Source organism: Canis aureus, chromosome 10, assembly GCF_053574225.1.
Source record: "Canis aureus isolate CA01 chromosome 10, VMU_Caureus_v.1.0, whole genome shotgun sequence".
Taxonomy (NCBI): domain Eukaryota; kingdom Metazoa; phylum Chordata; class Mammalia; order Carnivora; family Canidae; genus Canis; species Canis aureus.
The window spans coordinates 19,939,260-19,967,146 of NC_135620.1; the positions used below are offsets into that span (position 1 = coordinate 19,939,260).

General features: G+C 38.5%; 1 protein-coding gene across 4 annotated transcripts; it reads left to right on the forward strand.

Annotated features, from left to right (window-relative positions):
* Window positions 1–576: 576 nt before the first annotated feature.
* On the forward strand, window positions 577–27,608 carry MINAR2 (membrane integral NOTCH2 associated receptor 2). 4 transcript variants are annotated; one of them, XR_013387609.1, is made up of 7 exons: window positions 577–1,046; window positions 2,446–2,625; window positions 3,012–3,188; window positions 15,606–15,830; window positions 19,184–19,291; window positions 22,524–22,717; window positions 24,492–27,608. XR_013387609.1 is itself a non-coding variant. In XM_077911537.1 (6 exons), the coding sequence occupies exons 2-6, from the start codon at window positions 1,811–1,813 to the stop codon at window positions 19,361–19,363; spliced, it is 771 nt and encodes a 256-aa protein (XP_077767663.1). In that variant the 5' UTR covers window positions 577–1,046; window positions 1,145–1,810; the 3' UTR covers window positions 19,364–19,430. The 4 variants fall into 4 exon arrangements, 3 of the variants coding, with proteins under 3 accessions (XP_077767663.1, XP_077767662.1, XP_077767664.1); XM_077911537.1 differs by lacking the exons at window positions 22,524–22,717; window positions 24,492–27,608 and adding an exon at window positions 1,145–1,819 and having other exon boundaries at window positions 19,184–19,430; XM_077911536.1 differs by lacking the exons at window positions 22,524–22,717; window positions 24,492–27,608 and having other exon boundaries at window positions 19,184–19,430.
* Window positions 27,609–27,887: the final 279 nt, after the last annotated feature.

Genomic DNA, 27,887 nt, shown 5'->3' on the forward strand with positions numbered 1-27,887 from the left:
TTGGTACAAACCAGAAAGGGAGGGAGTAAGGAAGGGAAATGGGGCAGAAAAAAGGAAAAATAGGAGAGAGAGAATGAGGAGAGGAAAAGAAGTGAAATAAGGTTAATTAATATGTAGACAGTTTTGCCTGGTGAACCATATGTAAGTCTATTTTTATGATTCTCATGTTTCAAAACACAGTAATTCTGGGTCAAATTCCAAGGGGAAATTATACTTTCATAAATATTTGTCATAAAGAAAAAGACCAAATGATTACCTGAATACTAAGGGTCGAGAAGCCCCAGATATGCACATTTCCACCAGATTTACCTGCAGTTAGAACTCTTTATATTTATTTATAACCATCGTCACTCTAGATTGAAGTTACGACAATAAAGAGATAAAAACGCTGAACCAATATTTTTTGAGTTACACTTGGGTAAATTTTTTGAAAAGTTAAAAGGAAAACAATAAATTGGGTGTTACATGATCAAATAAATTTGGACAATGCTACATTTATCAAAGCAGAGCTTCTCAGAGCCTTCAGGGTGAGCCTGTGCATCATAAAGTACCAGAAGAGAATACAGAGTATGTCACAAACATTTTTGGCAATAGAATCCTTTTTTCACTGAGCTTGGAAAAACAACACTAAGCCATTCGTTAACCAAATTTAATTGGATTACCAATTTCCAACCATAGTAGAGCCCTTCCTAGGGCTTTGGAAAAGACTAGAGCCATCATTATTTATTGAGCAAAGGACTTCGTGAGGGTCTTCAGACATGACTCAAGAGGAAGGAAGCATCCAAAAGGGCTGCTCTTTAGTAATGTATCATCTAGTGTAGGGCTTGTAAAGATGATAGAACAGTAAGATGATAGTATAAACAAATTGCTCTAAGATTTCAAAGGAAGGAGAAATCATACCTACTTGGGAAAATGTGCAAAGGTTCTGTGAGCTGTGAGTTATCAGCAATGGCCCATGAAGGATGACTAGGAGGTGGTCAACAGCCAGAGTTAGGAAGAAATGTTTCCAGGCAGAAGGACTAGCATTACCAGAGGCACAGGGTGGGGTGAGTTGGGCTGGAGGTGGGGGCCAGGGAAGGGGAAGGAATAGCCAGTAGCAGGAGAGAAGAGGAAAAGCTTGATTTTCCAATTGTTTGTCATGCAGGTTATCTACAGAGATACTAGTAAGAAATAAGAACTGATCATTTAGGTCCATAAAGAATGGTGAACAAAAATGGAGAGTCTGAAACTAATAAACAGAAGGAGACAGTGTACACCCCTCCAGGCGTCTAGAGCATGGTGGAGGGATCTAAAAGAAGGATGCCTAAGGAAAACTGAAGGCTCATTTCACCTACCTCATACTTTGGCTCAAGAAAAGGCCTAATCAAATATATTTGGATCTAGGTTCTGTTTCTCCACTTGCCAATATAGAGAGCCAAAGAGAAGTAAGGTTCTTCGTGAAGATGTGTGTTATTCCCTGAAGAATCTTTTAGGAAAAGCAAACAGCCTGAGAAATATTTATTCATTAGATGTATTCTGGCAGCCGCCAGGAAAATCCAGAAAGTACCAAGCACTTGCACATACACATAATACACTTGATTCTTGAAGGCACTTGCGATTCAACTGTTCTATGGTTAACTGTCATGAAGTACCTCTGACTTTCTGCAGGAAACGCATTGTTAAAAACCACCCAAATGTATTTGACATATTGTAAGACGGTGAAAGAGTTTGGATCCAAAAAATAATTCTTACAGAAAATGTTGATTGTTTAATCTAGTTTTCCAACTGTAAGTAGGACTTGATTTTTTCAAACTCCCCCACGCTTCTTGCTATGAAGAAGGTAAGTACTCTCTAGTGTCTTGCTCGATTGAGAACAAACATCCTGGCTGCTGCTTCTTGTAAGCTATATGGCACTCTTCTGAAATCTGGTGCTGATACATTCCACATGTGACCCCATTTACCCCTGGAAGAGAAACCTTCCTGCTGAAGCAGATGGGTTTACAGAGGTGCAAACATAACAAACAACCTGTGTCTTTTTAAAACTGCCAATGTGTTTATCCTTCACCTTCTCATGGTGGGGAGCTTTCCCCTTTTCTAGATGGAAATCCATATTTTCACAACGAGGAGTATGGGTTGCCCGAGGCAGAGCGGCTTGAAATGTAAGAGCTTATCTCCGTTAAAGTCGCCTCTACTTCTGGCTTAGCCCAGGTCCACAGCCTCACTCCCACCTTGGCTCTCCGAACAGCAGATGGGTTCACTTAGGACAGCACGTCATCCAAACCCAGCAGCCATGGTCCTCTCTGGTTCCAAGTGTACCATACGAACCCCAGAACACCCCAGAGGGGGCTCTCCGGCTCGACACAGAGTCAGGGGGACCTCAGATAAGGAATGGGTCAAGGCAGTAGAAGGGGGCGCTAAATTACCGAAGCAAACTCTAAAGCAAATTCTTGCCATTTCTCCGTTCAGGCCAGAGCTGACAACCTAAACGTGGTCAGGTTTCACATGAGCCTGAGACTCTGGGAGTCAAAACAGGAGAAGAAACCAGATCCTGCCCGTCACGTGGGAGGCTGCTTAGGCCTGGGCCAAGTCAGCTGTGTTAGCTGGGCGACGTTCAGAGAGAAAAATGAAGTCATATCTCCCGTCCAGGTGATATTTCATGTGCTCCGATTATGGACTGTGACAGTGAAATTCTGGCAGTCTTGATCCAAAGAATACTTCCTCTGAAACTGATGCTGTGTGGAGAGACATTCAGCACCGCATATCTGATCTGGGCATTTTGTTCTATTTGATAAGTGTAGCCCCATCTGTCCCACTCAAGCACCGTGTGTGTGTGTGTGTGTGTGTGTGTGTGTGTGTGTGAAAGGCAAAGCAGGGTGCTGCGTTGTTCTTGGGTGTTGATGTATCGTCTCAAGCGTGCCACCCCAGTGTGGCTGCGAGACCTGGTTTCAGATGCCGGTTGGAGCGTCCTGAGGCTCATTAATAATGGACCAGTCTGACAAGAGCACTCTTGCTTCCTTTGTGTTCCACTGCAGACGAAGGGAGACATGGACCTCTCTGTTTTGCCAAATAACAACCATCCTGACAAATTCCTGCAGCTCGATGTGAAGTCTTTCATGAGGAGCTCAGCAATTCTTCAGGGCAGCCTGGTGAGGTTTCCAGGGGGGAGTTACCTACCCACCCAACGCTGGCAAAACCTTGTGTATTCACAGGTAAAAATCCGGGAGACCAAATACATGGGGTGGGGCTCGTTTCTTTCTCACTATCTACTGTTTCTTTCTTTTTTTTTTTTCCTTTTAAGATTTTATGTATTTATTTATGAGAGACATGGAGAGAGAGGCAGAGACATAGGCAGAGAGAGAGAAGCAGGCTCCCCGTGAGGAGCCTGATGAGGGACTTGATCCCAGGACTCCAAGATCACACCCTGAGCCAAAGGTAGATGCTCAACCACTGAGCCACCCAGGTGTTCCTTACTGTTTCATTAGTTGTCCCCTAAAGGAAAAAAAAAAAAAAAGGCAGTAGGGAACATGGTGACAAAGTAGCATCTCACTCTTACAATATAAAAAAGGCCTTTCTCTCTTCCTTAGCATAAGGAAACTCTCCGATCACTTTATAAAATATGTGAATTCCCCCGACCTTCGTTTTTTGCTAAGCACTAGCTTCTCAGTCTGTCCTTGTTTTATTGCCTCCTTTTCATCTTACTCCTTCCCTTCAGAATTTTTCAAACCACTTGTTGCACTTGCAAGTAAGACTCTGGAGGGACAAACCTACCTCTATCTTCTGGTGTGTTCTAAGCACAAAGCAGCAGATGCTTGGGGACTGGAACACAGCCTCTGAGACAACCAGGGAACTTGCTTTTGCCTGATTTAGCTGGGCTCCATTTCATTGCACGCAGAGAAGACTCAGCAGAACAATGGAAAACCTAATGATTGAAGGAAAAGGAAATAGAGGGAGCTCTCCTCCTTGGAAAAGTGCTGGCTATGGTCTTAGATACTCTTATTTTCCACAGGTATCCATGTGGACAGGACATAACAATCAGAACTTCAAACCCAGAGCAGACTTTATTTGTTGCTTTCTTCTTTTGCATCTTGCTTCTTTTTGCTGACCAAAGGAGAAGAATAAAACCGTGATGAGTTCCATGTGCTGAAATAAACATAAAGGCCCTGACTGTGGCACAGCTCATGAAACAGGAATAATCTTTGTTTTAAGACGTGAGGGCTAATGGGGTTAAGGGTTAGTCAATTTTGAAACAGGAAGAAGCATTTCATTTCAGAACAGATGTGACTGACCTACAAACCCCTGCAAGTCATTAAATCCTTTGGAGTAGTTCAAATTCCCTGAACAGAAATTTGTTTTCTTTTAAGAAACAGTTGCTACTCATGAGTCCTGGTGTAAAGTGATTCCTTTGTGGTGTGTTTGTGGGCTCCTGGGGACCTTTATCATGAGATCATTCAAATCCAGTACACTCAAATGATTATGTAAGTGTTTCCTCCACCTATAAGGATTTTAATTTATTTCCATCATAAGGCAGCCTGTTATGACAACTGCCTTTGTAAAAAAAAAAAAAAAAAAAAAATGTGACTCCTTCCCTTTTATAATCTTTAAAATTCTTCCCACCATCCATACATACCTTTTGGGTTCTCATTTTTGTATTTTAAGCTAAATGCAATGAAATTCCTCCCTTTCCTTCCTTATTGTTTATATCATGGAACAAAATGACTCAAAAATCAGTTCAGAAAACCTTGGCCCTCCTATGCAATGAAGTTTAGTCAAAGAAAACATATCCAATAAATTCCTTTGAGGTTGGAAGACATCAATCTAACATCTTTTGTTTGTTACTGGAGTTAACCTATTTCCTTCCTGTGAATCTGCATGGTTTAAAACTCCGTTGAATGTTGTTTCTAAACCTGAGTGAAATGCATGCAATGTTTAAGGGGGTGTCTTTTTCAATAGGTAGGCCCTGATGAGTTGAAGTGGTTTTCCAAGGAAAAACCAAGGAGGTAAATAAAAATCTGCTTCTATGTCTTTAGATATATTATTGGTAACTGTAAACTGCACATAAACCTAGTAAATCTGTTATCCTTTTACTCTTTTTAAGGGTTTTATTTATTTATTCTTAAAAGACAGAGAGAGAGGCAGAGACACAGGCAGAGGGAGGAGCAGGCTCCAAGTTGGGAGCCTGACATGGGACTCGATCCTGGGACTCCAGGATCATGCCCTGGGTCAAAGGCAGATGCTAAACTGCTGAGCCACACGGGCTGCCCTATCCTTTACTCTTAAAAAAAAAAAAAAAACGTTAAATGACATAGAATAAAGGCCAATATGCTATTGAGATGGTCCATAGGGTTGGGGGGAATAAATCTTACAAATTCAGGTAGTTGGGGAGGCATGACACAAATTAGGACTAACTACGATTTACATTTACTACTTTTATTTATAATATGTGAATAAGTAATTCTTTCCATGGCTGGATCTTAAAATTCAGGAATGATGTATTTGTGGCATAGAATATAAATCTAAAATAGAAAGACATAATGAAAGTTTTAAGTGGCTGTCATGTACCTAGAAGAAGGCACTGACTATACCAGGTATGTTAAGGTGTTAGGTGTGCATGAGGTGGTAGCTGTCAAAAGTTCTTCTTTTAATACCCTTACTCGGGGCACCTGGGTGGCTCAGTGGTTGAGCATCTGCCTTTGGCTCAGGTCCTGATTCCAGGGTCCTGGGATCAAGTCCTGCATAACAGCCCCACAGGGAGCCTGCTTCTCCCTCTACCTATGTCTCTGCCTTTCTCTCTGTGTCTCTCATGAATAAATTTTAAAAATCTTTTAAAAAAATAAAATAAAATAAAACCCTCACTCTGTTGGGGATACATTTAGCCAATGGGTAGAGCAATGAACAAAGAAATTAGAAATTTGGTGTCTTATCTCAAATCCATAGTAAGCCACTTTAAGAGACATTTATTATGGCCCTTATTTGGTTCATGCCTCAGTATTTCCACTTGAAAAAATAGTATAATATTAATTTTATGTATTTGTTTAAAAATGAGAACGTACAATATGAGATAAAAATAATTGAAAGAAAAGGTTTCCTATAAAAGCTTAAGAAATTATTATTATTTGACAGTATTCCAAATTGTGTTGAAATTATCCTTTCATTGGATTTTGAAAAAACAGTTGATAATACTACATGCCTTTTCCTTATTTATAGTGTGGATGCAGGGCTGTGTGTGTCTCTGTGTGTATGTCTGTGTCTGCATAGATGGTGGTGTTAGGAAACATAGTCAATACACCTGTCAATCCATAACTCAAGTAGTAGATTTTATGCTCACATGAAATCCACAAAGACTTCAGAGTTGTGTCGGCTTATCCCTGGGTCTTATAGCACCCAGGTGCATGGTGTTTGGGATTCAGACTACCTCAGGGAATGTCAAAGTACCTAACTACAACCATTACCTCCAAAATTAATAGTACCTCAGCAGTTAAAACACATATCCTATAATCCCAAATATGGGGTTGAATTCCTAAATATATGCATCATATTTATATCCATGATTTATCTCTCAAAGCTTTCTTAAAAACTCACATTCCAATTTCAGAGGAAATTCTGTAAGCCACTTTTACATGCAAAAGTAATTCTGGGCATAAAGAAAAGCAAGCACTTGTTCTCATGCATGCCACTCCCCTCCCCCAGGACACTGAATCCCATGCTGCGGAAACACACAGGTCGCCATGTTTGCAGGGAGAGAGTATGAGTGCATATTTCTTGATTCCACTATATTTATACTTCTTAAATTCTTACACTAGAGAAGTAAAGAAGCTTCACAATAAATTCCATCTCAGTGCAATGAACAAACGTTCGCCAAAATCTAATGTTTCTGGTTGTTAAAATAATTTGGGGCATGTGTCTGATGAAGGCATTTGGAATTGTATTCCAAATATTTCTGCCAATCCCTTTATAAAAACGAGGTAATGAAAGGAAAAGGCAGATTTTTTTTTTTTTTTAGTTTAAATGATAAAATATGTTTCAGATACTGTAGTGGGCTCTTTTATTATTATTATTATTATTATTATTATTATTATTATTAGCATAGACTTCGGAATCTTTTCAGACTAATCTCTTTGTTTTATCTTTTCCTGGCTTGTATCACATTTGTTTCAGAACCCAAGAGCATTCCATGCTAAACCTGTAAGTTGCAATAAAAGGTCAAGGGTAAGAGATTGCTCTTGCCTTGAGTTCTAGACAGTGTCATCTCCTGGATTTATTTCCTATTCACCTTTCCTTGCCCGTTTTTTTTTTTTTCTATCTTAATAGCTAACTCTTCCCCTTAAGTTCTGATGTCTCTTCTCAGTTTTTTGTTTTGGGTGGATTTTTTTTTTTTTTGGTTGTTTGTTTTGTATGCTATAATTCAACCTGTCTCTGGACATGTCCTTGAGATCTGTCCTGCCTTCCATAAGAATGTCTCTATTCCTAATCCTCCACTTACTGTTCTGAATAGAACAGCCCTGCTTGCCAAATAGTCTCCCATTTTTAAGCCTATATTTGGGGAAATGTTATAGAACCTTTGAAGCACTTAAATTATTATCTGGGAAATAGATTGGGGGCATCATTTAGTTGCTCAGGGATTTACAGGCAAATATCAAAACATGATTTATCAAGTTAGACTAAATTTATGTAATTCACAAAATCTCCAGTGGGGTTTGGAATTTAGCTTTGGACAGTGAGCTGCCAGAAACAACACCCAACCTGTCCCCACCATACAACTCTCAGACCAAACCCAAATGCCTCTGGCACTAAAGCCTTAAGGAAGCACACCATCAGTGTTATGAGAGAATGTGACTCCAGAGCCCTGGTTAGGTGGAGGTGAAGGCAGGGAGACAAGATTCAAGAGAGGCCTGGGTGAAACCACAAAGGCTTAGTAATTGTGAGATTTTATATTTTTATCTTGACAATTTTGAGGAGTTGGTGAAAAATTTTAAGCAAGAGAATCACATGACCAAATCTGTGATTTATAAAGATAGCCATTCTAGCAGTTTGGGAAATAGAATTACTGTAGTCCCTGGGGACCACAAGTTTGTTTGTACTCCCACAAGTAATAAACAAAATGCCTTGTTTACATTAAGATTATAAAAGGGATTTCACTGCATGTACAGATCAAATTGGGGAAAAATGGAAATCTTTATGATCGTGATTCTCCCAATCCATAAACATGGTATATCTTTTTCATTTCAGGACCTCATATGGCCCTTCAATGAGTCCTATAATTCTCTATGTAGACGTTTTCATAAAGTTTGTTAGGTTTATAAATCTAAATACTTATAGCACTTACTATTCTTAACACTAGAACTTTTTAAATCATATATTATAATAGTGTTACTCATGTATGCCATTGATTATTATAGACTATATAAGTATTATATATTGATCTTAAATCCTGAAATTCTGTTAATCTATTCTCTTTTGACAATACATATCCCTGTAATCATGCCATCTGCTGTTTTGTTTCATTATTTAAAATCTTTATTCTTTTTACTTAATTTTACTGTTCTTATTGTATTGCTTGGGGCTTCTACTGCAGTAACATATGAATGTTTGTGATTATTGACATCCTTGTATTAATTCTGAAACTAAAACAAATGCTTCTAATATTGTGATTATTTGGTAAACTATGCCCTAGAAGTTTAAGGCAGATTCTCTTAATTAGTTTTTAAAGATTTCCTAATATTTCTAGTTTGCTAAGAAAGTATGCTTTAAATATGGTTGAATGTTTTCAAAATCTTTTTCAGAATCTGTTGCGAAATCCTACATCTTTCCCTCTTAATGTAGTGAATTACATTTATCTTCTAATTTTTTAAATCACCTTCCAGGTAAAAATTCTTTCCTGGTATGAATCTGTCTTATCCTGGTATGTATAATTTATACATATTGTAGAATTATCTTTAGCAATAGATGATTCACAATTTTTGCATTGTGCTTATAAGAGAAATTGGCCTATAACTGACCTTTTCTTTTACTTAAACTGCCTTTGTCAGGAGTTTATACCAACCTCATAAAATGAACTGTGGAATATTCTTTGTTTTCCTATTTTCTGGAAATATTTGACAAAAATAGGAATGATCTGTTTTCAAGACTGTCTGGTAGAAGATGACTGCAATAATCTCTTGGCTGGGTATTTTTCAATATGTGTGCAGTTGGGGTAGATTTTAAGCTATTGATTCAGTTAGTCAAATTATCACAAGTTTATTAACATTTTCACTTTCTTCCTTAAGTTTGGTAAGTTATGTGGAAAACTGCCCAGTTGTATATAAATTTTTTAATTGCTCAGATTATTCTCCTGTTACATTTCTTAATCTCTGCTATGTCTTTACTCATGTTTCTTTTACATTTCTAACCCTGTGGATTTGTGTCTTTTTTCCTGAGCAGTATGGCCAGGGGTATTTCAGTCTTTCCAGCCCTTCCAGAGAAATAGTTTTCAATACTGTTCATCCTCTCCATTGTGTATTAGCTTTTTCCTTTGTAATATGAATTGATTTCTACTTCTATCTCTTTTAAAATTATATTAAATTGCAGTTAATATGCAGTATAATTTTCTCTACTTCTATCTGTGTTGTTTCTTATTATCTCATTAATTTTCTCATTCTGCTTTTATCATGCAAACATATTTTTCTATAATAATCCCTCAAAATACTCATTTCAGTTCTGGCCAACAAATTTACAATTTTCATTTCCATTCTGTTCAAAATTAATTTCCGTTATTATTTCTTTGAAGTGTATGTTTTAGTTTTCTATAAAATGTGGTACTATAACTTTTTGAAATTGATATATAAATTTCTAACAAAGTTGACCGTGTTTAAACAGCATGATCCATATAATACTGAGTCTTTGAAATTTGTTTTATAGTCTAGCATATTATCAGTTTTTGTAAACATGTAGTATATATTTTAAAAATTAGTATTTTCAATTGTTTAATAAAGATGTCAGTATATTTCACTTGATCAAAGTTGGTTTTATTGCTCAGATCCTCTTTATCTTTAGTAATTGTTTTGTCTGCTTAATACAAATTGTATGTACAAATTTCTCCTTATAATTATCTCCAGTTTTGCTTTATAAAGTTTGAGACTATTAGATGCATACAAGTTTAGAATTATTATATTTTACTAATGATATCTACCTTTTTTCACTGTGTAGCAATCCTCTGTGTCTAACAAAGTCTTTTATTTAAAACCTATTTTGTTTGGGCAGCCCGGGTGTCTCAGAGGTTTAGCGACACCTTCAGCCCAGGGTGGGATCCTGGGGACCTGGGATCAAGTCCCATGTCAGGCTCCCTGCATGGAACCTGCTTCTCTTTCTGCCTGTGTCTCTGCCTCTCTCTCTCTATGTCTCTCATAAATAAATAAATAAAATCTTTAAAAAAAAAAAAAAAAAGAAGACCTATTTTGTCTGATATGTGTGTGTGTGTGTGTCTATACACACACACACACACACACTTTCTTGGTGGTTAGCTTAACTTATGTTGTAGATACAAATAAACTTAAAGTTTTAGTGACTTAACACAATAAAATGTATGTCTCATACCAGGTCTGATATGAGTGATATGGATGTCCTAGGGCTTGGCTTCCAAATGGAATCCAGACTGTTCCTTCTTGAGGATCTACTGTATCAGAATCTCTGCTGGGCCTGTAGATTGGAAAGAGAGTAACCGAAGAATCCAGGAATTTCCGGGGTCAATCCTGAGTTAGGGTATGTCCCAATCCAGTCCTATGTCCTAGTCCATGGGCTGTTGTATGCCCATAAAAAGAAATGGATTTGCTAGCCAGGCCCTGCCACAGTTTATTATTCTTTTAAAATGTATTTACATAATATGTAATAATATGCATAATATGTTTTTTACATAATAACTACATATATAAATATATTTTTTAAATCTATAAATTCTTCCTTTCTGAATGGGAAAAATTAAAGACACAGTAGTCACTATTCCAAAGTAATTCTGAGATCCCATGGGAATAGTTTGTGTGGCCTCCTTCCTTGAAGGTGTGAAAGATTGATTAGATCATGATTCTGCTTTTTAGAGGAGAGAGACAGGCAAAGGGAGAAGCAGGCTCCATGCAGGGAACCCAACGTGAGACTCGATCCTGGGACTCTAGGATCATGCCCTGGGTTGAAGGCAGGTGCTAAACCCCTGAGCCACCCAGGGATCCCCTACTGCTCTCTTTTTGCCGCAAAAGTAGACTCTCCTTTGTAGGCTTCAAAGTTTACTTCTACTCTAGGAAATGTGGAAATCTAGGGTTATTGTCACTGCTTTCTTTTGTTTTGTATTGTTTTGTTTTATATCTAAATACCCAAAAGCTTTTAGGTGTAGGCTTGTGATCTCTTCGGTAATATATTTCTTACAGAATTTAGGAGGCTATTTATTAATGTAATCTTACCTGACATAACTGACTACTTGCTGTCAGTTTTATAAATCAGTAAACATGCCTGAAGTTCTCTGAAGGCATAATTCTCAAACTGGCTTTCGTGCCTCCATTACTGTATTCTTAAAGTCAGTGACAACCACATAGAAACTCTCAGGGATAAGAGTTATGAAAGTGCAGCCTTACATGATCTTTATCTTAAGTCACTTTATTCAACTGAGAAATTTCAATAGGCATATTTTGCTCAACTTTTTTTTTCTTAAAGAGTTCTGTGTTTTGGTTTTGGGATCTGCAAACAGATCTTCAACAATAGAAGGATAGAGGGCATCGAATTTCTAGGTCCTCTCTACTCTTTCATTTCTTCTTTCCAACTGTTCAGCTCTTTCTCTAATCTCATCTCTTCCTTGTATCACATTAATGCTCTGATTATTTTAATGTCATTATATGTACATAAATGTTCTGATTATTTGTAAGTATCTCTCCTAGAGCTACAAAGTAGTTGGATTGCATTATGACAGATGACATTTATGCCAGTTTTTTACTATAGGTTGTGAATAGGCATCAGTCCAGCTGCTGATGTGTTTTATCTCTTTCCACTTCTTGGCTGCTAAACCCATGCCACATGTTTATGGAATTTTAAGATATACCATTTTGTGTATTAGGGAAGATAGGCTAGCCCATACTGTGATAGCACATATCCTCACAAAATATCACTAACTAAAAATAAAATATTTTTTAAAGATCTATTTACTCATTAGAGAAAACAGGGGTGGAGTCAGGGGAAAAGAGAGAATCCTCAAACACACTCCCTGCCGAGCCCACAGTCTGACAGTGAGCTCAATCCCAGGACCCTAAGATCATTACCTGAGCTGAAATTAAGAGTCAGATACTTAACCAACTGAGCCACCTAGGCATCCCAAAAATAAAAGAGTTTTCTTGCTCATGAAAAGTCTGAGGAAGGGCAGGTAGATTTTAGCGGCAGCTCTTTTCCAAGCAATAACCCATGACCTCAAGTTCTTTCATCCTATAGTTCTGCCATCATGCAACCCTTGCTTAATAGTGACACAAAAATGGAAATGAGGAAAGTGAGCCAAAATCTTGTGGGAGATTTCAGGAACCAGGCTCAATGGTGCTATTACTTTTATCCATAAATCATCAACTAGGAAAGAGCTGGCCCCATTATAACTTCAAACCAAACTGGGAAAGGCAGTCATCCTTTGTGCTCAGGAGGGGAGAATAAAATTCATATGCGTTTAACTAGACACCACAATATGTAGCTCTCATTTCGCTGTAGTTGCCAGTATATCTTTTCACATTCTTTCACTCTCATTCTTTGAGTTCTTATATTTTAGGTATTCCACTTGTAATATTACATAATTTAATTTTAAAAATCTGATCTGACATCTCTGTCATTAAAAGGTTTAGTCTATTTACATTTAACATGATGCTTTCTAAAATTTCTAATATTTTTCTGAGATTCCCTCTACTCTTTTTTTCAGCTTTGTTGTCTTATGATCAAGTTTCCTTTATCTTTCTACTGCTCTGCTGATTTAGAAACTATATAGTCTTTCTCTATTTTTACTAATATTTTTGTGCTCTCACTGACATGATTTCTTAAAATGTCATGATCAAAAATACCTGTTAAATTTTCCAGTTCAGTGATTTAATTATCCCTTATTTAAAAACTCACAAATTAATCATTATCTGTTTTATCATAAAATCAATACTTCCTTAGATATAGAGAGATTTATCAGTTTTCTTTTTTCCTTTTTTTTTTTTTTTTTTTTGCTCAGCATTTCTTTTTGCATCTTAATATTTACTTTTATTATCAAGTTTCTTCCTTAAGTACATTTTTTAGAGGTTCTTTCTTTATTGGTCTATTAATTCTATAGTCTAAGTTTTTTGTTTGTCTCAAAATGCATTCTATTTTGCTCTTTTTACTGAATTTACTTATATGTAAATGGTGTAAATAATGATTAAAATGTATGAAGAAAAACGGACAAAGTAATGGTGAATACAGAAAAGTCTAGGTAAGCTTTGAAGTGTTGCTTTCCTTTAATATTTAAAAATACAAATTATTTTAGAGTCTGTATGACTAAAATAATAGAATTACTGTTGAGTTTTCCTTTGGTAAATGTAATCTATCCAGAATGTGGGGTCAAGAGTTAAAATAAAATACATGCCTTTTTTTCTTTCTTAAGTTATTTGAAAAAAATTACCAAAATATAAATGAACCTCAACTATAATCAGTGTTTTTTATCCTGCCATCAAATTCTTAGCAAAGATATTCTATTTTCTCTTCACATATATTTCAGACATGAAATTGTCATGCAACACACAAATAAATGGCACCATGTATTAGGATAGATCTCAGACTTTCAAGAATATGGTTTAGAATTAACGACTTGAATGTTCTTTTTAGACGATAGCTCTGAATTAATAATTATTAAAATTATTTTGTTATCTTATACCTATTAGTTTTTCAAGGTATTAATTGCAATAGAGTCTGTTATTTTTTCCTGACCCTCAAAATTGTTTTTTCATCATTTATAGAGCTTTCTTACTTAAGAAGCTCAAGAAATAGTCCAGTGGGCAAGAAAACTGACAAAGTAAATTTGTTAATGCCTGAAGAATTATCCCTCTCAAAGATGATCAAAGATGTCTAGCCTTGGAAAAAAAAAAAACCTTAAGTCAGAATTATGCTAAGCTGAAATGATCTAAATTTCATATCAAATTGTTTTTCTCAATTCAGAAACTTTTTTTATGAAGCCATCCATCTTAAAGACAAATGCTAAGTCAAGATGATGTATTATTTCATTGAAAATTTCAGTATTGAAGAATATAAATTGATGTTGAGCAGACCAACAACCTAATAAATTCAGAGATCTCTAACTTGACCCATAAAAAAATGTATGGGTTAAGAAAATTAGGGAAGCTTAAGGCCAAAGAGAATATGAATGGTTTTATCTAGATGATTCTTTTTCTTTTCTTTTTTTTTTTTTTTTTTGGCTTATCAGCCATTTCAGAAAGAAACTGTATGTAATACTATTTCACAACCTAGCTTATATAAATATGTACTTAATGTGACCTATATACCCAATATATGCTAAGGGAATCAGTGTCTTGATGATTAGAAATATAACTCAGAGTAATATTAATTGCTATTGAAATTTCTCTGTTTAGGAAGACTTAAATATGTGAAACACATGTATTAAAAAATTGCTGTAAATTAATGAAATGTGTCACCAGTTTTTAAGGGTTAAACCTAAGTTGTCTTATGTAGAATTTCTCTCTCTTGATGCCCATTATAACTGAGGCATTAATCTATAAGCTTTTTGTTTCTTCTTAATTTTATTCAGCCAATGAACAAATTTCAATGCAAAATGTTTCTACCTCCATAATAATTTTACAGTCAAAGGGGTGAAAAAAAGCAAAGTAAAACCTGCAGGTCAATCATACACAGAAAAACATAATTACCCTACCCTGCTAAATTCGAGATGCTGATTGTCCTTGGGCAGGGAGAAGGCAAGGGTTATCAAGAAGGGAACATGAGGTATGCTGGTAATGTTCTATTTCTTATTGAGCTATCCATTTATGATATGTTACATTTCTATAAGTATATTTTGCTTCAATAAAAAAAGATTTTAAAAATCTATCTTTAAGTCAATATTAGAGCCATCTAATAGCCAGCTGGTCTGTAGACACATAAAGGAGTATGATGCTGTTCTGTCCTTCACATTATCTGAAAAACGAGTCTCAAGAGAGTTTTTTGAAAGCCAAGGCATATCTATAAAATGCCTTTTAATCTTGACATTGCTGGATTAATACAGCAAGGTTAAATATTATTTTTATCAGTCATGGAATACACAAATAGAAGTAAAATGTCATTAAATATCACTGCAAGTGAGGTGGGAAAAAAAAACTGGCATTGTCCAGAATTCTGCTATTAGAATTAAAAAACAATGTTCTTTCTCTGTAGTTATAAAAGAGCATTTTCATAAATGATTACTGAAGCGAACAAGATCACACACAAAGAAGAAAATTTAATTAATGACAGGATTCTAGGTCAGATTAGATCCTAGAATCCTTTCCTCATTCATTGTCCTAATCTGTTGGGTTTCCAGGTGGAATCCACAAATTTTCAGGGGCAGTTATTTCACATTTCATCCTCCAGTGACCCATTGGTAAAAGAAGCCTTGTCCCTGTGCCTCCTAACAGAGAGAAAAGACCATCACTGCTCAGCAAATGAGGCGATCCAATGCAGAGGGTGCTGTTGCTGTGGATCATCCTCCACCATCCTTGTCATCAGTTCTGAAGAATAACCCACTCTATGGTGACATAGGTTTGGAGGAAGCTATGGAAGAAAGAAAAAAGAATCCCTCATGGACCGCTGAGGAATATGACAGGCATTCCCTGCATACAAACCTTTCTGGGCATCTGAAGGTACTCAAAGCAAAGAATCACCTCCTTCAATTGATGAAGAATATCAGCTAAATATTCCTTTAAAAAATGGGTAGTAAGGTGACAAACACTCTTAACTAGACCCAAATCTCTCGATTTCTGGTCATTTTGGCTCCAAGCATCCCTCTCTCTCTCCTAGTCAATATGTGTTTATTGATTTGTTCTGAGTTTGACTATGGCAGCAATATACTGGCATCTATCTAGTGTAGAGAGAAAGAAATGATGTGACAGAAAAGTTCACCTAGAAGGTAAAAGGTTTATGAAAATTAATTTGCCAGATTTTGTATGTTTTCCCCTAGTTTTGTGACCGTTTATTTCATGAACACTTAAGAATTCCCTATTCTGCATTTATTCAAAAATATTTATTCAGTGCTCTGTCTCAGGCATGGTACAAGGCAGTTCTCACCAAGGGTCATCTTATTCCAAGCCCACTCAGTGATTTAAGATTGCAGATTTACATTTTGGACAGTGTCCTATGTCTCAGTGACAAAACAAAACAAAAACATTTCAACACAAGAAAAGTATGCAATGAACTCATTCACCCAGCTTAAACCCAACCGCAGTCTTTCTTTGTTTTTTTCTTTTTTTTTCTCCCCCTGGTATCATCTCTCAAATAGATCTAGAAATACCTACAAAGCAGGAAGAGTGGCCCTCTGTTTTCTGAGTGGACTGGATTCCTCCCCAGCCTTAGCTTGCCCCTGCCTGCCCCAGGGCCAGGGAGGCCTGACTTTTTCCACTTATACTTCACTTAAGAAGGTGTATATCTGCTCCGAGTCTCATACTTTAAGCACCTGAAGATTTTTTTCTGTTGGAAAGAGGACAAAAGTGTAAACTCTTACACTTAAAAAAAAAAATCTCAAACGAGCACTCTTGAAATATCTTATTGTCTGGAGTCTTTGAGGTTTTTCAGTCTCCTGCTAGATTTAATGTATCTCCTTCTTAATGTAACCTCTTTTCCAGTGAAGTTTCCATAACAGACACTCCCCCATAGCAACAGTAATCTTGTGGGCTTTTTTTTTTTTTTTTTTTAATCAGGAATCTGAAGGTCAAGACTTCTAAGAAGTTAGTTTCTTTTTTTTTTTCTTTTTCTTTTTTCTTTTTTAATTTTAGTTCCAGTGTAGTTAAAATACAGTGTTATATTATTTTTAATTACTTTTTTACTATATTTTTAAAAATGATTCTTATTTATTTGAGGGAGAGAGAGAGAGAGAGAGCATAAGCTGGGGGTAGGAGGAAAGGAGAGGGAGAGGGAGAAGTAGACTCCCTGCTGAGCAGGGAGCCCAATGTGGGACTGGATCCCAGGACCCTGAGATCATCACCTGAGCCAAAGGCAGCCTCTTAAACGACTAAGCCACCCAGGCAGCCAATACAGCGTTGTATTCGTTTCAAGTGTACAATTTAGTGACTCAACAATTCACCCAGTGCTCATAACAAAAAGTACATTCTTTAGTCCCCATCCTCTGGTTAACCCATCCCTCTAACCCCCTTCCCTCTGTTAACCATCAGTTTGTTTTCTATAGTTAAAATTTTATTTCTTGGCTTCTCTCTCTCTCTTTCTTTTTCCTTTGCTCATATGTTTTGTTTCTTAAATACCACGAGTGGAATCATATCGTATTTGTCTTCCTCTGACTTATTTTGCTTAGCATTATAATGTCTAGCTCTATCTGTGTTGCTGCAAATGGCAATATTTCACTCTTTTTTATGGCTGAATAATATCCCATTATATATATGTTTACCACATCTTTATCCATTTATCTTTTGATGGACGCTTGGGCCGCTTAAAAAGTCACTTTCTTCAATTAGGAAAGTATGTATTTTATTTCGCAAACATTTCTTGACTCTACACTAGAGGTTCTTCTCTGCCCTTTATTGTTTACATGAATGGCAAAAAAAAACTATAAAGATGAATATTACTGTCCCTGTTATCAAAAAGCTCATCTAACTGATCAAAGTAACAAACCATCATTATAGAACAATAAAGAGGAAGAGGCTAGTGCTCCTAATAATAGTAGAAAATGCTATGCAGATTCAAAAGAGGACACGATCACACTGGATTATAAAAAGGCTTCATGAAAAGGTTAATTTTTACTGTCTTGAAAAATGCATAGAATTCCAAAAGATATAAATGGTTTGCATGAGCAAGGAGGCTCCTCTGTCCAGAGTAGGAAGAAAAAAGACACAAATACAGGTAAGTGAGGGAGTTTGTCAGAACAATAAGGAGTCCAGTTTTGCTCGCACTACAATTTAAGTAATAGAATGATGGGAAAATGAGGCTCAAAAACACTAAAAAAGATGTAAGGCTAAGGAGATTCAGCATCATTGGCAATGAGGAATAATACTTTTGTTGGAAAATTCCTCGAGTTCTGTTTAGGAAGATCAAATATAAATATGATGGATGCAGTGCTTTGCTAAAACTAGGGTCTGTCCCCTCCCCCATCCCCCACATGTACAGTTACCTCAGCGTTTGTAGACCTCATGATGCCATCTCTAGCACTTTTTTGAGGGATGCTTCTGAAAATCATGGCTTTGTTTTAATTAGAATTTCTTTCTATACTTCATTAATTCAACCCCTTTCATCAATATCCCTATCTATATGTCATAATTAGCAGACAGAGCCCCTAACTCATTGTTACCTCTTACAGGCTGTAAGAGTTCCAAGAGCCTTTGGCCAATCCCACTTTTCTAAATTACTAAGAGTTTATAAATAAGGAAGAAGCAAATAAGCTCCCTATTTAGTTAGCTAGGAGTAGAATGGAAGAGAAGTTTGGAATTATGGAAGTTCTCCCTAGGGAATGTAGGCATCAGATTTGCCTTTGATTAGGACACAAACTAAATGAAGGATACAAGTAAGGTAGACAAGGATTGCAAGATTATCCTCCTGCATAGCATCCATATACTATTTTAATATTTTACCTTTTCTAAGACCAGGAAGTTGAAATTATAGCGATGTGGTCAAGGAATTTTATTGCCATCACCAGCATCCACCCAGCTCCCTGAGTGTGTGCTCATTCCTCTCCTAGCACAGCACTCAGAAGTCTAAAGCTAATTTACTGACCCCTGAATCTGACTTAAAATCCACTGGGACTAGAGAGGCAAAGAGGGTGGGCAGCTCAGCCTCAAGCCATTGCTGGTGAGAAATAATGATGCTCTTCAAAGCCTAGCCTCTCTTATTTGAGCTGTGACACTTAAGCCTCACCTGGAACAGTGTGAATATTAACCTTCGATACCTCTGACGGTGATTGTTCTGCAGTATCAATTAGTCTGTAACATTGACTGGTTACTGATTGAGCCTATTCTATGTAATCTTTTTTTTTTTATTATTTTTTTTTTTTTAGGAAAACCCTAATGACCTACGGTTTTGGTTGGGAGACATGTACACACCCGGTTTTGACACCTTATTGAAAAAGGAAGAGGAACAAGAAAAGCATTCAAAATATTGTCGTGTAGGTCTGATTTTGCTCCTTGTTGCCTGCATCTTGGTTTTCATAGTGACAGTTAGCACATTTTTCACCTGAAGAAACTGCCATAGATACAAGCTGCTTGAAATTTGTTAAAAATCTTTCTAAATAAACATTTGCAGAAAAACATGTTCACGTAGCACAAATGTACTGTTGTGTGTACAGCTCAGTGTACTTGTCTTATAGAATGCAAATGTTGCTTGAGGTATGCTGGCTTTCTCTCCTTTGTTCTATGAAGTCTTGGTCAGAATTCCAGAGTGACCTTTGTCCTTTGGGAAGCGGGAATTCTGGGGATTGAAACCACAGAAAAGTCGCTATATGCAAACAAAACTAAACACTTAGGATAGAGAACAAAGCAGCACCAAAAATTTTCAGCAGCTTTGTCTCATCTCTTTGCACCCCTACCCTTCTGTTGTCCCTAAGAAAGTTGAGCAAATCATTTTTTGGCTGCCAGGTATACAGGATAAAACCTGGTTGTGCTGCCTTTTGGGTTAGATTCATGCTGTTTTCTCTTCTTTAACTCCTGCTTAAGCCAGGAAAAGAGTTGGAGGGGGGCTTTATTCACACGTATGCTTATTTTCTCAGGATTGCTTTCTAATGCCTCCATTGGATGTAGCATTTTCAGTAGACCTAAACTTGAACAGGCCTTTGCTATATAATTAATCACATTGAGAGCCAATTGTGCTTACTAACTGATACACATTGGCTAGTATGAGCCCTGGTGGCTCTCAGTAAGTAGGTTTCACCAGCCATGGCCTCAGAGGAAGGCCCTAGAAAAGTAGAGGAAATACAGCTAAGAAAATAGGATCTGAATCCTCGCTATGTCTTTTGCTAACTATTGGAAACTGGGAAAGTCATTGTTCCTGAGAAAGGATAGAATCAGCTCCCCAGCAGGGCTTGCATAACAACTAAGCATGAGACAGATAAGAACAACACTGGACTCTTAGTAGGTAGAGGCATAGTTAAGGATAACTCTTACTACTAATATGTGCTAAGCTTATTGGCACCCAAGGTCACCTGACCTTGCCTGCAGATAACTGAGGACATGATGCTAGCCACAGACGGAGAATCAAGTCACTCCATCCTGGAACACTCTATCCTAGAACACTGGACCCTAAGTCCCTCAACCCTGCTCCTTTCTCTTCTTTCAGTACTCCTCCACCCCAGACAGTTTAGTGTGTAAAGTAGAAAAGAGACTTTCTCCTCTTTGTGTGAATCAGCTTTTGGGATTACCACACTGAGATGCTACTGTATCTCTTTTAAAGGCCCTTGAAATAAAGGACACTGAAGTGCAGCTTTACTATACAGTAAATTCGTTGGGCAGAACAATTGGCTTAGCCTATCTATAATAGGTTCTAGTCCAATTTAGAACTGAATTAAGAGACAAAGGTCCTGGGGACTTCAGAGGGCAGGCCCACTCACTGTGGATGCCTGGCAGACAGTTGCTTGGTATTAACTCGGTTTTCAAAGCACCTGGTAACCCCCTGTCCTCTCCAGCCCTCCTCTGCTCTCAGCCATGATGCTAACAGTCATTTAAGTTTCAGCATGAATGTGTTTATTACCTTGCTATTGCTCCCAAACCAATCTTCACTTTTAGCCTCCAATGTAACTGTAGAATCAAAATACATTATTATCCCTCATTGGATTAATGTTATGCATCTACACGAAAGGGAAAATCATAAATTGAGTGAATACATCCCTGTATGCACCCAAAATCACACTGTGAAAGCCGTTCCAATGTCTCCTTCAATATGGGTTTTGAAAATGGTTCTAGCAGAAAAAGCACAATAAGGTCATGGAAAATACAGAGGAGATGGCCCTAAACAGGCTTAAGTTCAAATCTGGGCTTTTAAAAAAGCTCTGATCCAGATTCAGTGAATCAATGTTTTTAAAGCATTTAAATACAATCCTTGGCACATAATAGTCCATAAATAATAACTATTACTCAAAAAAGTGACTCTTTTAGTCGCTAGTCACTTTTTTTTTTTTTTCTAAATTAGGGTAAGAAAGGCTGGGCTCGGCTAATTCTTCAGTAATAATGTTTCAAACAGTCATCTTTCCCAGGCTCTTTCAAAGGCGCTCCCCCCTCCCCCTGCAAAAAAAAGTTTTAATCCGTTGCTTTGTTGTGTTGTGTTGTGTTTTTGGATATTAGGTTAGTGTGTGGGAGGCCTCAAAGCAAATAGCCTGGTAATTTTCTAGAGGAAAAAAAAAAAAAAAAAAAGCATTCCAATTGTGGATACTTTCCTAAAGTGCTGCTCGCAGATTTTAAAGAGTTGAAATTGTTTTGAGCATAACCCATTAATGGCTTTTCCAATTATATTCGTGTTGCTGCCACCTAGTGGAGAGCTCGGCGGGTGGAAAGCACCGCGCGGCCCGGCGGCTCCAGTTCCGCGGAGCGCGCTCCCGCCGCCTGGTGGTGCAGTTTGCCGCGGGCCCTCAGCTCCTGAAAACGCACTTCCCAAGGCACGTTTTGCAGGGGAAAGCCTCAGTGTGCCGCTGTGGTGGCAGGGAGTGTGATCAGGCGGCCCGGAGCTCCCCCCCCCGCCCCCCGCGACCGCTGACTTTGATTCCCACTCCTCTTGCCAGGAAGGAGCTGCGCTGCGCTGGAGTCACACTCCGGGGGCCGGAGCTGGGACCCTGGGCAGACCCCGGACTCCACCACGCAAAATGTGCCAAAGCCGGAAACTGGTGGTGTCCTTAGAGACTGCTCCATTCCCACCCCCCAAATGGTTAAAAATTGGGGAATATTATTAGATCACCTACCGCTGTTCCAGATACGGTGTGGTCTGAGTTTCTGCATTTTTAGAGCTCAGTGTCTTTAAATATCTTTAATTCCCTTCCCCCCACCCCATACCTATTGTTTATTAGCAGTTTGTAAATTCTTCCCTCATATCATTGAAGAGGTGATTTTATCAGATGTGAAAAATTAATTTTAAAACCGTAATTAGATAGGGCCACTGAATCCCAAGCTCTCTGGATTTCTACTTACACCCTCGCAGAGTCTTACCAGACTATGCTTCGTAGAGGAAAGATAACTTTTCTGGTTCTTTCCAAAAAATCACTTAGTCCAGGCTCTTGCCCAACTTGAGGTGAGAATATTCAACCAAAGTGAGCAATTTCAGAAACTGAACACAGCTTTCTGCCAGAGCGGTTGTTCTGCTCTCATTTTATGAACACTATGACTCATGTACCTGATCAAGTTTCCTTCTTTGCGCAGACTGCTGGAAAAATCCAGAAGTAAACTGGGCCCTCTCTTCTCGGGAAGTGTGCAGGACTTGCTCGTGTGCTATCCCGAGTCGTGGCTATGTCGTTATGTGTCCTTTGCCTCATCGTCCTCTCTGCTTCAGAGATATGGGGCCTATGGCGCTCTTCTTGTTTCTCAATGCCTTAGACCTCCCGAAAAGACACAGGGTAGGTAAAGAATTCCCAGTGTGTTTATTATATGTGCATCCATATGCATATAAAAACTAAAGACGAAAGGCTATCTTTCAAAAGAAAATTTTGAAATTAAAACTGTTCTTTAAATAAGGAATGAGTGGTTTTGGTAGAAAATGTTCCCTGATGAGGTTTCTTGGGCCAGAAAAATGAGATTCAAGACTCCAGCAGTTTCACTGATACTACACATAACTGTTTTCAAGTTCCTGACAAAGAGAAGAAAGAAGGCCTTCTTCTTAGGCTAATTAAATTTGTTAATTAGTTTCTGATTATGAAATAAGTGCTAAAATCCCTCACATTGGAATTCACACCAAGGTTACTGAAACCCTGTTTAGATAATTACCTGAATAATAAAACAATGGCTAGGCTAGATTCGAAACTTTATCAGTCAGTACAAATGAAATAGCAGTCAACACAACTTTCTAAATGTATTTTTTTAAGGCTAAAACATTTACAGTCAACACTTGAGAATTAAGAGAATAGTGTCACTGTACTTCCTGCCATGGTTTTATTTTTTAATACAACGATCCTAAGACTTTTTGATGAATTCCAAACTCAGTCCTTAGAAAAGTTTTCTTTTTATTTTTTTTCTCCCAGGTTTCCATTTAAATTCCAGTCAATATACAGTGTGATATTGGTTTCAGGTGTAGAATCCTGTGATTTGTTACTTCCACACAATGCCCAGGGCTCATCAAAACAAAGGTCCCTCATTATTACCTATCAGGGATTTAACCCATCCTTCTACCTCTCCTCTGGTAGCCCTCAGTTCTCTGGAGGTAAGAGTCGGCTTTATGCTTTGCCTCTCTCTCCCCCTCCCTCTCTCTTCTTGCATATTATCATCAACACATAAAATACACAACTGTAGAGCCATTTTTTGAGTTCTTCAGAAAGACTCCCAGTGGGGACGCCTGGGTGACTTAGCGGTTGAGCATCTGCCTTTGGCTCGGGGCGTGATCCTAGTGTCTGGGGATCAAGTCTTGCATGGAGCTCCCACAGGGACCTGCTTCTCCCTCTGCCTCTCTCTCTGTGTCTCTCATGAATAAATAGATTTTTAAAATCTAAAAAAGAAAAAAATACTCCCAGTGGATCCCCATGGATAGCACTCTCTCCTCAACCCCATACCTGGACCTGTCCATCTGGCCTTCCTTGGAGCTGTCTCAGGCCACTAGAACCCAATAGACACAATCACACTTTCTACATTTCATCACTTGAAACCCTTCCACTTCCACAAGCTCTCTCATTCCATCTCAACTACCATCTTGTGAGAGAGGTGTGAAACTTTCAGTTTGCAACAGAAGAGATTGAGGCTCGGAGCCATTGAAAGAAGTGTCAGAATAAAAATGGAAGTGAGAGCCTTGATGATCTAAACCGCTTCTGGATGTTTTTTTCCCAGCCTCATTTTTTATTTTCTCATAACTGGAATAAGAGTTTGGTATATTCCAGATTTCGATACAAACAGGAGTAGTTCCCACCGCCCCTACACCACCACCCCCCGGCGCACACACAGCCTGTTCCAGTCTCTGAGAGTGAGTATAGGACATGCACAATTTACACTTGTGCAAACATGGTTGTGCCCACTGCACCAGGAAAAGCCAAAGAATGTCCTAAGCTTGTGCCAGTTTGTCCATTTAGGTTCACATGGCTTCTCTGTGAAATAAGGAGTAAACCCTAGACCCCTTGTTTGAGAATATTCATGTATTAATTACTCTCTTACTAAATAATGTTGATAGAATGTCTTCTCCTATTGCAGTGTTGCAGAGCACAGGATCCGATTTCTTCGACCTTGTCTTGGATCATCCCTAAAGTAGACGTCAGTCCCAGGGAGCCCCAGCTCCTCTAGAGCCTGCTTCCCTTAGGCACTGACATCAAACCCACTTGGAGGAGAACATAACCTCCTGCAAACCTGAGGTAGACCTCAGTATCCAAGGCGTTCCTAGAATGGATCCCTCAAACGCACTCTCTCCAATCCGGCCAGATAAGGAAGGCAGCAGGGCACAGGGTCGCAACATCACCTTTTACATTTTACACTGACCACACACCCTGGAGTTGTTAACCATGGGGGTGCCTGGACAGCAAGGGGGAGCAAGACAGAAACAAATGATGGCTTTTCTTTCCCTGTATCTTGGAGATAAGTTGTGGCCAGCAGATGGCAGGTGTGCTCTAGAATGGGAAAATGCTATCCCAAACAATTGGAGGACTGTGGTTCTTTGGTGTCAAAACATGGAAATCCTGACAAATGAGCGGAGAACTTGCAAAGAAGAGAAGTGATTAATTGTGCTGATGAAGGCCCGGCATGGGGAGCAGGGCCCTGCCGAGGCCGTCGAGTGTGCCTCAGTGCAAGATGCTGACAGTGATTGAGGTGCCACACTGAGAAGTCTTCAGACCAGGCAGTTCAAGCTGTGCGCACAGAACTCATTAACCAAGTCCTCCATGCGGTCTCTACTCTGATGGTGGCTCTGCTTGTTAAGAAATGCAGAATCCCAGGACAGCTAAATCAGAATCTTCATGTTTAATAAGCTCCCTGGGTGATTCTTTCTCTAAAGGTTAAGAAAAGATCTTGAAGCGTGTGGGGCTCCTTAGCAGATTCTTTCAAAGCTGTGGTTCGGGGATGCAGGGGCCCCCTAATTATCCAGGGTGGTTTTGTGAATCCCAAAACACTCGTTCCAGGCTCCCATGAGTGCACGGTCTGCTTAGTAGCATTTCCCCTCTGGGACAGATATGGAGATACAAGTCATCTCTCTGTTCTGGCTCTATTCCCAGGCTGTTTACCGTCCTCAGGAATACAAAATTCATTGACATATTTAAAAACTGATCTCAATTCAATACATAGTTGATATTTAAAATGTTGTGCTGAAACTGCTCCTCCATTTTAAATGGAATCTTCAAAATGTGTTCTGTGCTGCTGGAAGAAATACTGAGAAAGCCTGAGCCATCACGGGTAATGCAATAGTGATTTTTGGTGTGTCAGCAGGATTTTTGTGTGAGTCAGAGGTTAGGGCTCTTGCCACATACTGTCTTTAAAGCTGGTTTCTGGGATACAGAGTGAATCCATCTGATCCCAGATTTGTGTCACTGGTTTAAATTCTACAGCCAAGGGCTTGAGTGAGGAGCAGAGGAGCTATTGATCTGCCTCCAGAAAAATAGTATTGGGGGAAATTCAGTTTAATGAACCAATTATCAGGATTACTAATTCGGTCTCAATCAAATTCAAATTTTGACTCTGAGTTTCTGACATCCTCTTCTGGAGGGAATATGAGTCTGGGAAGGAGAAGTTCACTCAGATAATCATCCACAAACCCATGGTGGGGAGAGTGGCATTCCTTTTCTTTTGATTATTCTATGGCCTCAGTGGTCTGTAGTGCTGACTCCTGAAGGTGACACAGTGGTAGCCCCTACAGTGTGCTGGGGTTGCCAGCCTTCAGCTCCCTTCTAAAGGTCCCCCTTGCATCACTGTAAAGCAAATCTCCTCACACTGTGACTTTCTTAGGGCGAGGTGGCCTCTCAGGAGGATCGTCAGCTCACTCACCAAGCTAATTTTCACGGTTTACCCGGGAGCCATAGTAAGGGTATGGACCCCTTCGATGCTGTTCCCAGGTGATAGGGAATGCTAGATACAACTGGGCTCTTGTCCAAATATTTATTTATTCTCTCTACTCTTTCCCCAGAACTCATTGTATGGGGTACATCTCTGAGGTTTCTGCTCGCAGACTACATCCAAGAAATAACAAATTTGTTTCATCTCTCAGAAACCCCATATTTTTCAAGGTACCCACTTCCATTATGTTTCTTTCCCTACTTCACCCACAGTTGGGAAGAAGTGAGAATCTCCATTCCTCATTCCATCTAAAACAACATTCCCTAGCCAGCTGTGTCCTCCTAGAGCTTGAATATTTTATCATTCAAAGGCAGGAAGAAAATCAATTTGATCTGGTCAACCCCTTTTGAGTCTGTCCTGTTTTGTGGTAAGAGCAGCATCTTTGAATGATATGATTTAGACTGTGGGTCCTTGCCCCACCGTGGAAGTCTCCTTCACATCTGTCAGCACAGTTTGAGATAGACATCAGTTGAGAAGGTGGCAGCAGGTGTGCTAGGGAAAGAGAAAGGAGTTAGTATCAGCATTTGCTTTGCCTTCCCATGTCATCTCGCCACGTTTGTGCCTATGAAGGGTGCCTCATGACATCATCCTAACCACCTTTATCTATTTCAATGCAGTTCATCTCAGAACCTATCCACAAGGAGATGATAAATGTTATCACCTTCACCCAGAGAGAAAGACATTTCTGGGATCTCACTAGAGGGATAGGAACCTTTGTGGGAAACACTAAAATTTACTTGTCAAGAGTCAAAAATTATTGCCATGGAGAAAAGATAAGCTGTGGCAAGGGTTGAGTGGTCTGAGTGTGTGACTACAAAGAGGCAGTGTGAAGGAGTTTTATGGGGGGAGGTGGAACCTCTCTGTATTCTAATTCTGGTGGCAAATGCACAGACCTAAAAACATATATTAAAACTTTAAAAACTGTACACCAGAAATGTCGGTTTTATTGTATTCTTTCTATCTATCTATCTATCTATCTATCTATCCTTGAATGGCAAATGAAAACTTATTCTCAGAAAGTTCTACATCAAATACCCTCCTAAGGTAGGCTTAAGTGAGCTGCCTTTTAAAAAAGGTGAAAGTTGTGATTATTTTAGAGTTCTGTGTTGTGTTTTTTTCCTGAAATAGCCTGGCTCTACCACCTGCAAATGAATTCGTTAAGCAAATATTCCAGTGCATTTTCATAAGTTCTGTAAAATATTAACAAAAACAGTATCACAATGTCGAACTTATAGATTCATTAATCTTTTCATTATTGTACACATTTAATTTGGGGAGAACTCTTTCAATTTCATTTAGTATTTTAAAATAATTTTGTCGTTTTCACTATCTTATCCAAAATTATGCCCTAAAATTGCCTCCTGTTATATTCAGTATGTGTTTGTTGTGTCAAGTAAATAAAAGAACATATCTGAAGGGGCATCAACCCGTTTTGCCCAAGTGGCTTGTTGGTTAGTATCTTGTATTTGTTACAATACCAGAAGCATTGATCCAGGTAGAGCAGGAGGTATTTGCTTTGGCATAGACTCCTCCTTGCTCAGTCAGTAAGTA

Bases quoted from the DNA above. Each gene is read 5' to 3' on its own strand.
- MINAR2 (XM_077911536.1), top strand. From the start codon at position 963: ATGACTAGGAGGTGGTCAACAGCCAGAGTTAGGAAGAAATGTTTCCAG. The intron at 2,626-3,011 runs GTGATATTTCAT...GTTCCACTGCAG, and splicing joins AAGTCATATCTCCCGTCCAG to ACGAAGGGAGACATGGACCT. The intron at 3,189-15,605 runs GTAAAAATCCGG...GCCTCCTAACAG, and splicing joins AAAACCTTGTGTATTCACAG to AGAGAAAAGACCATCACTGC.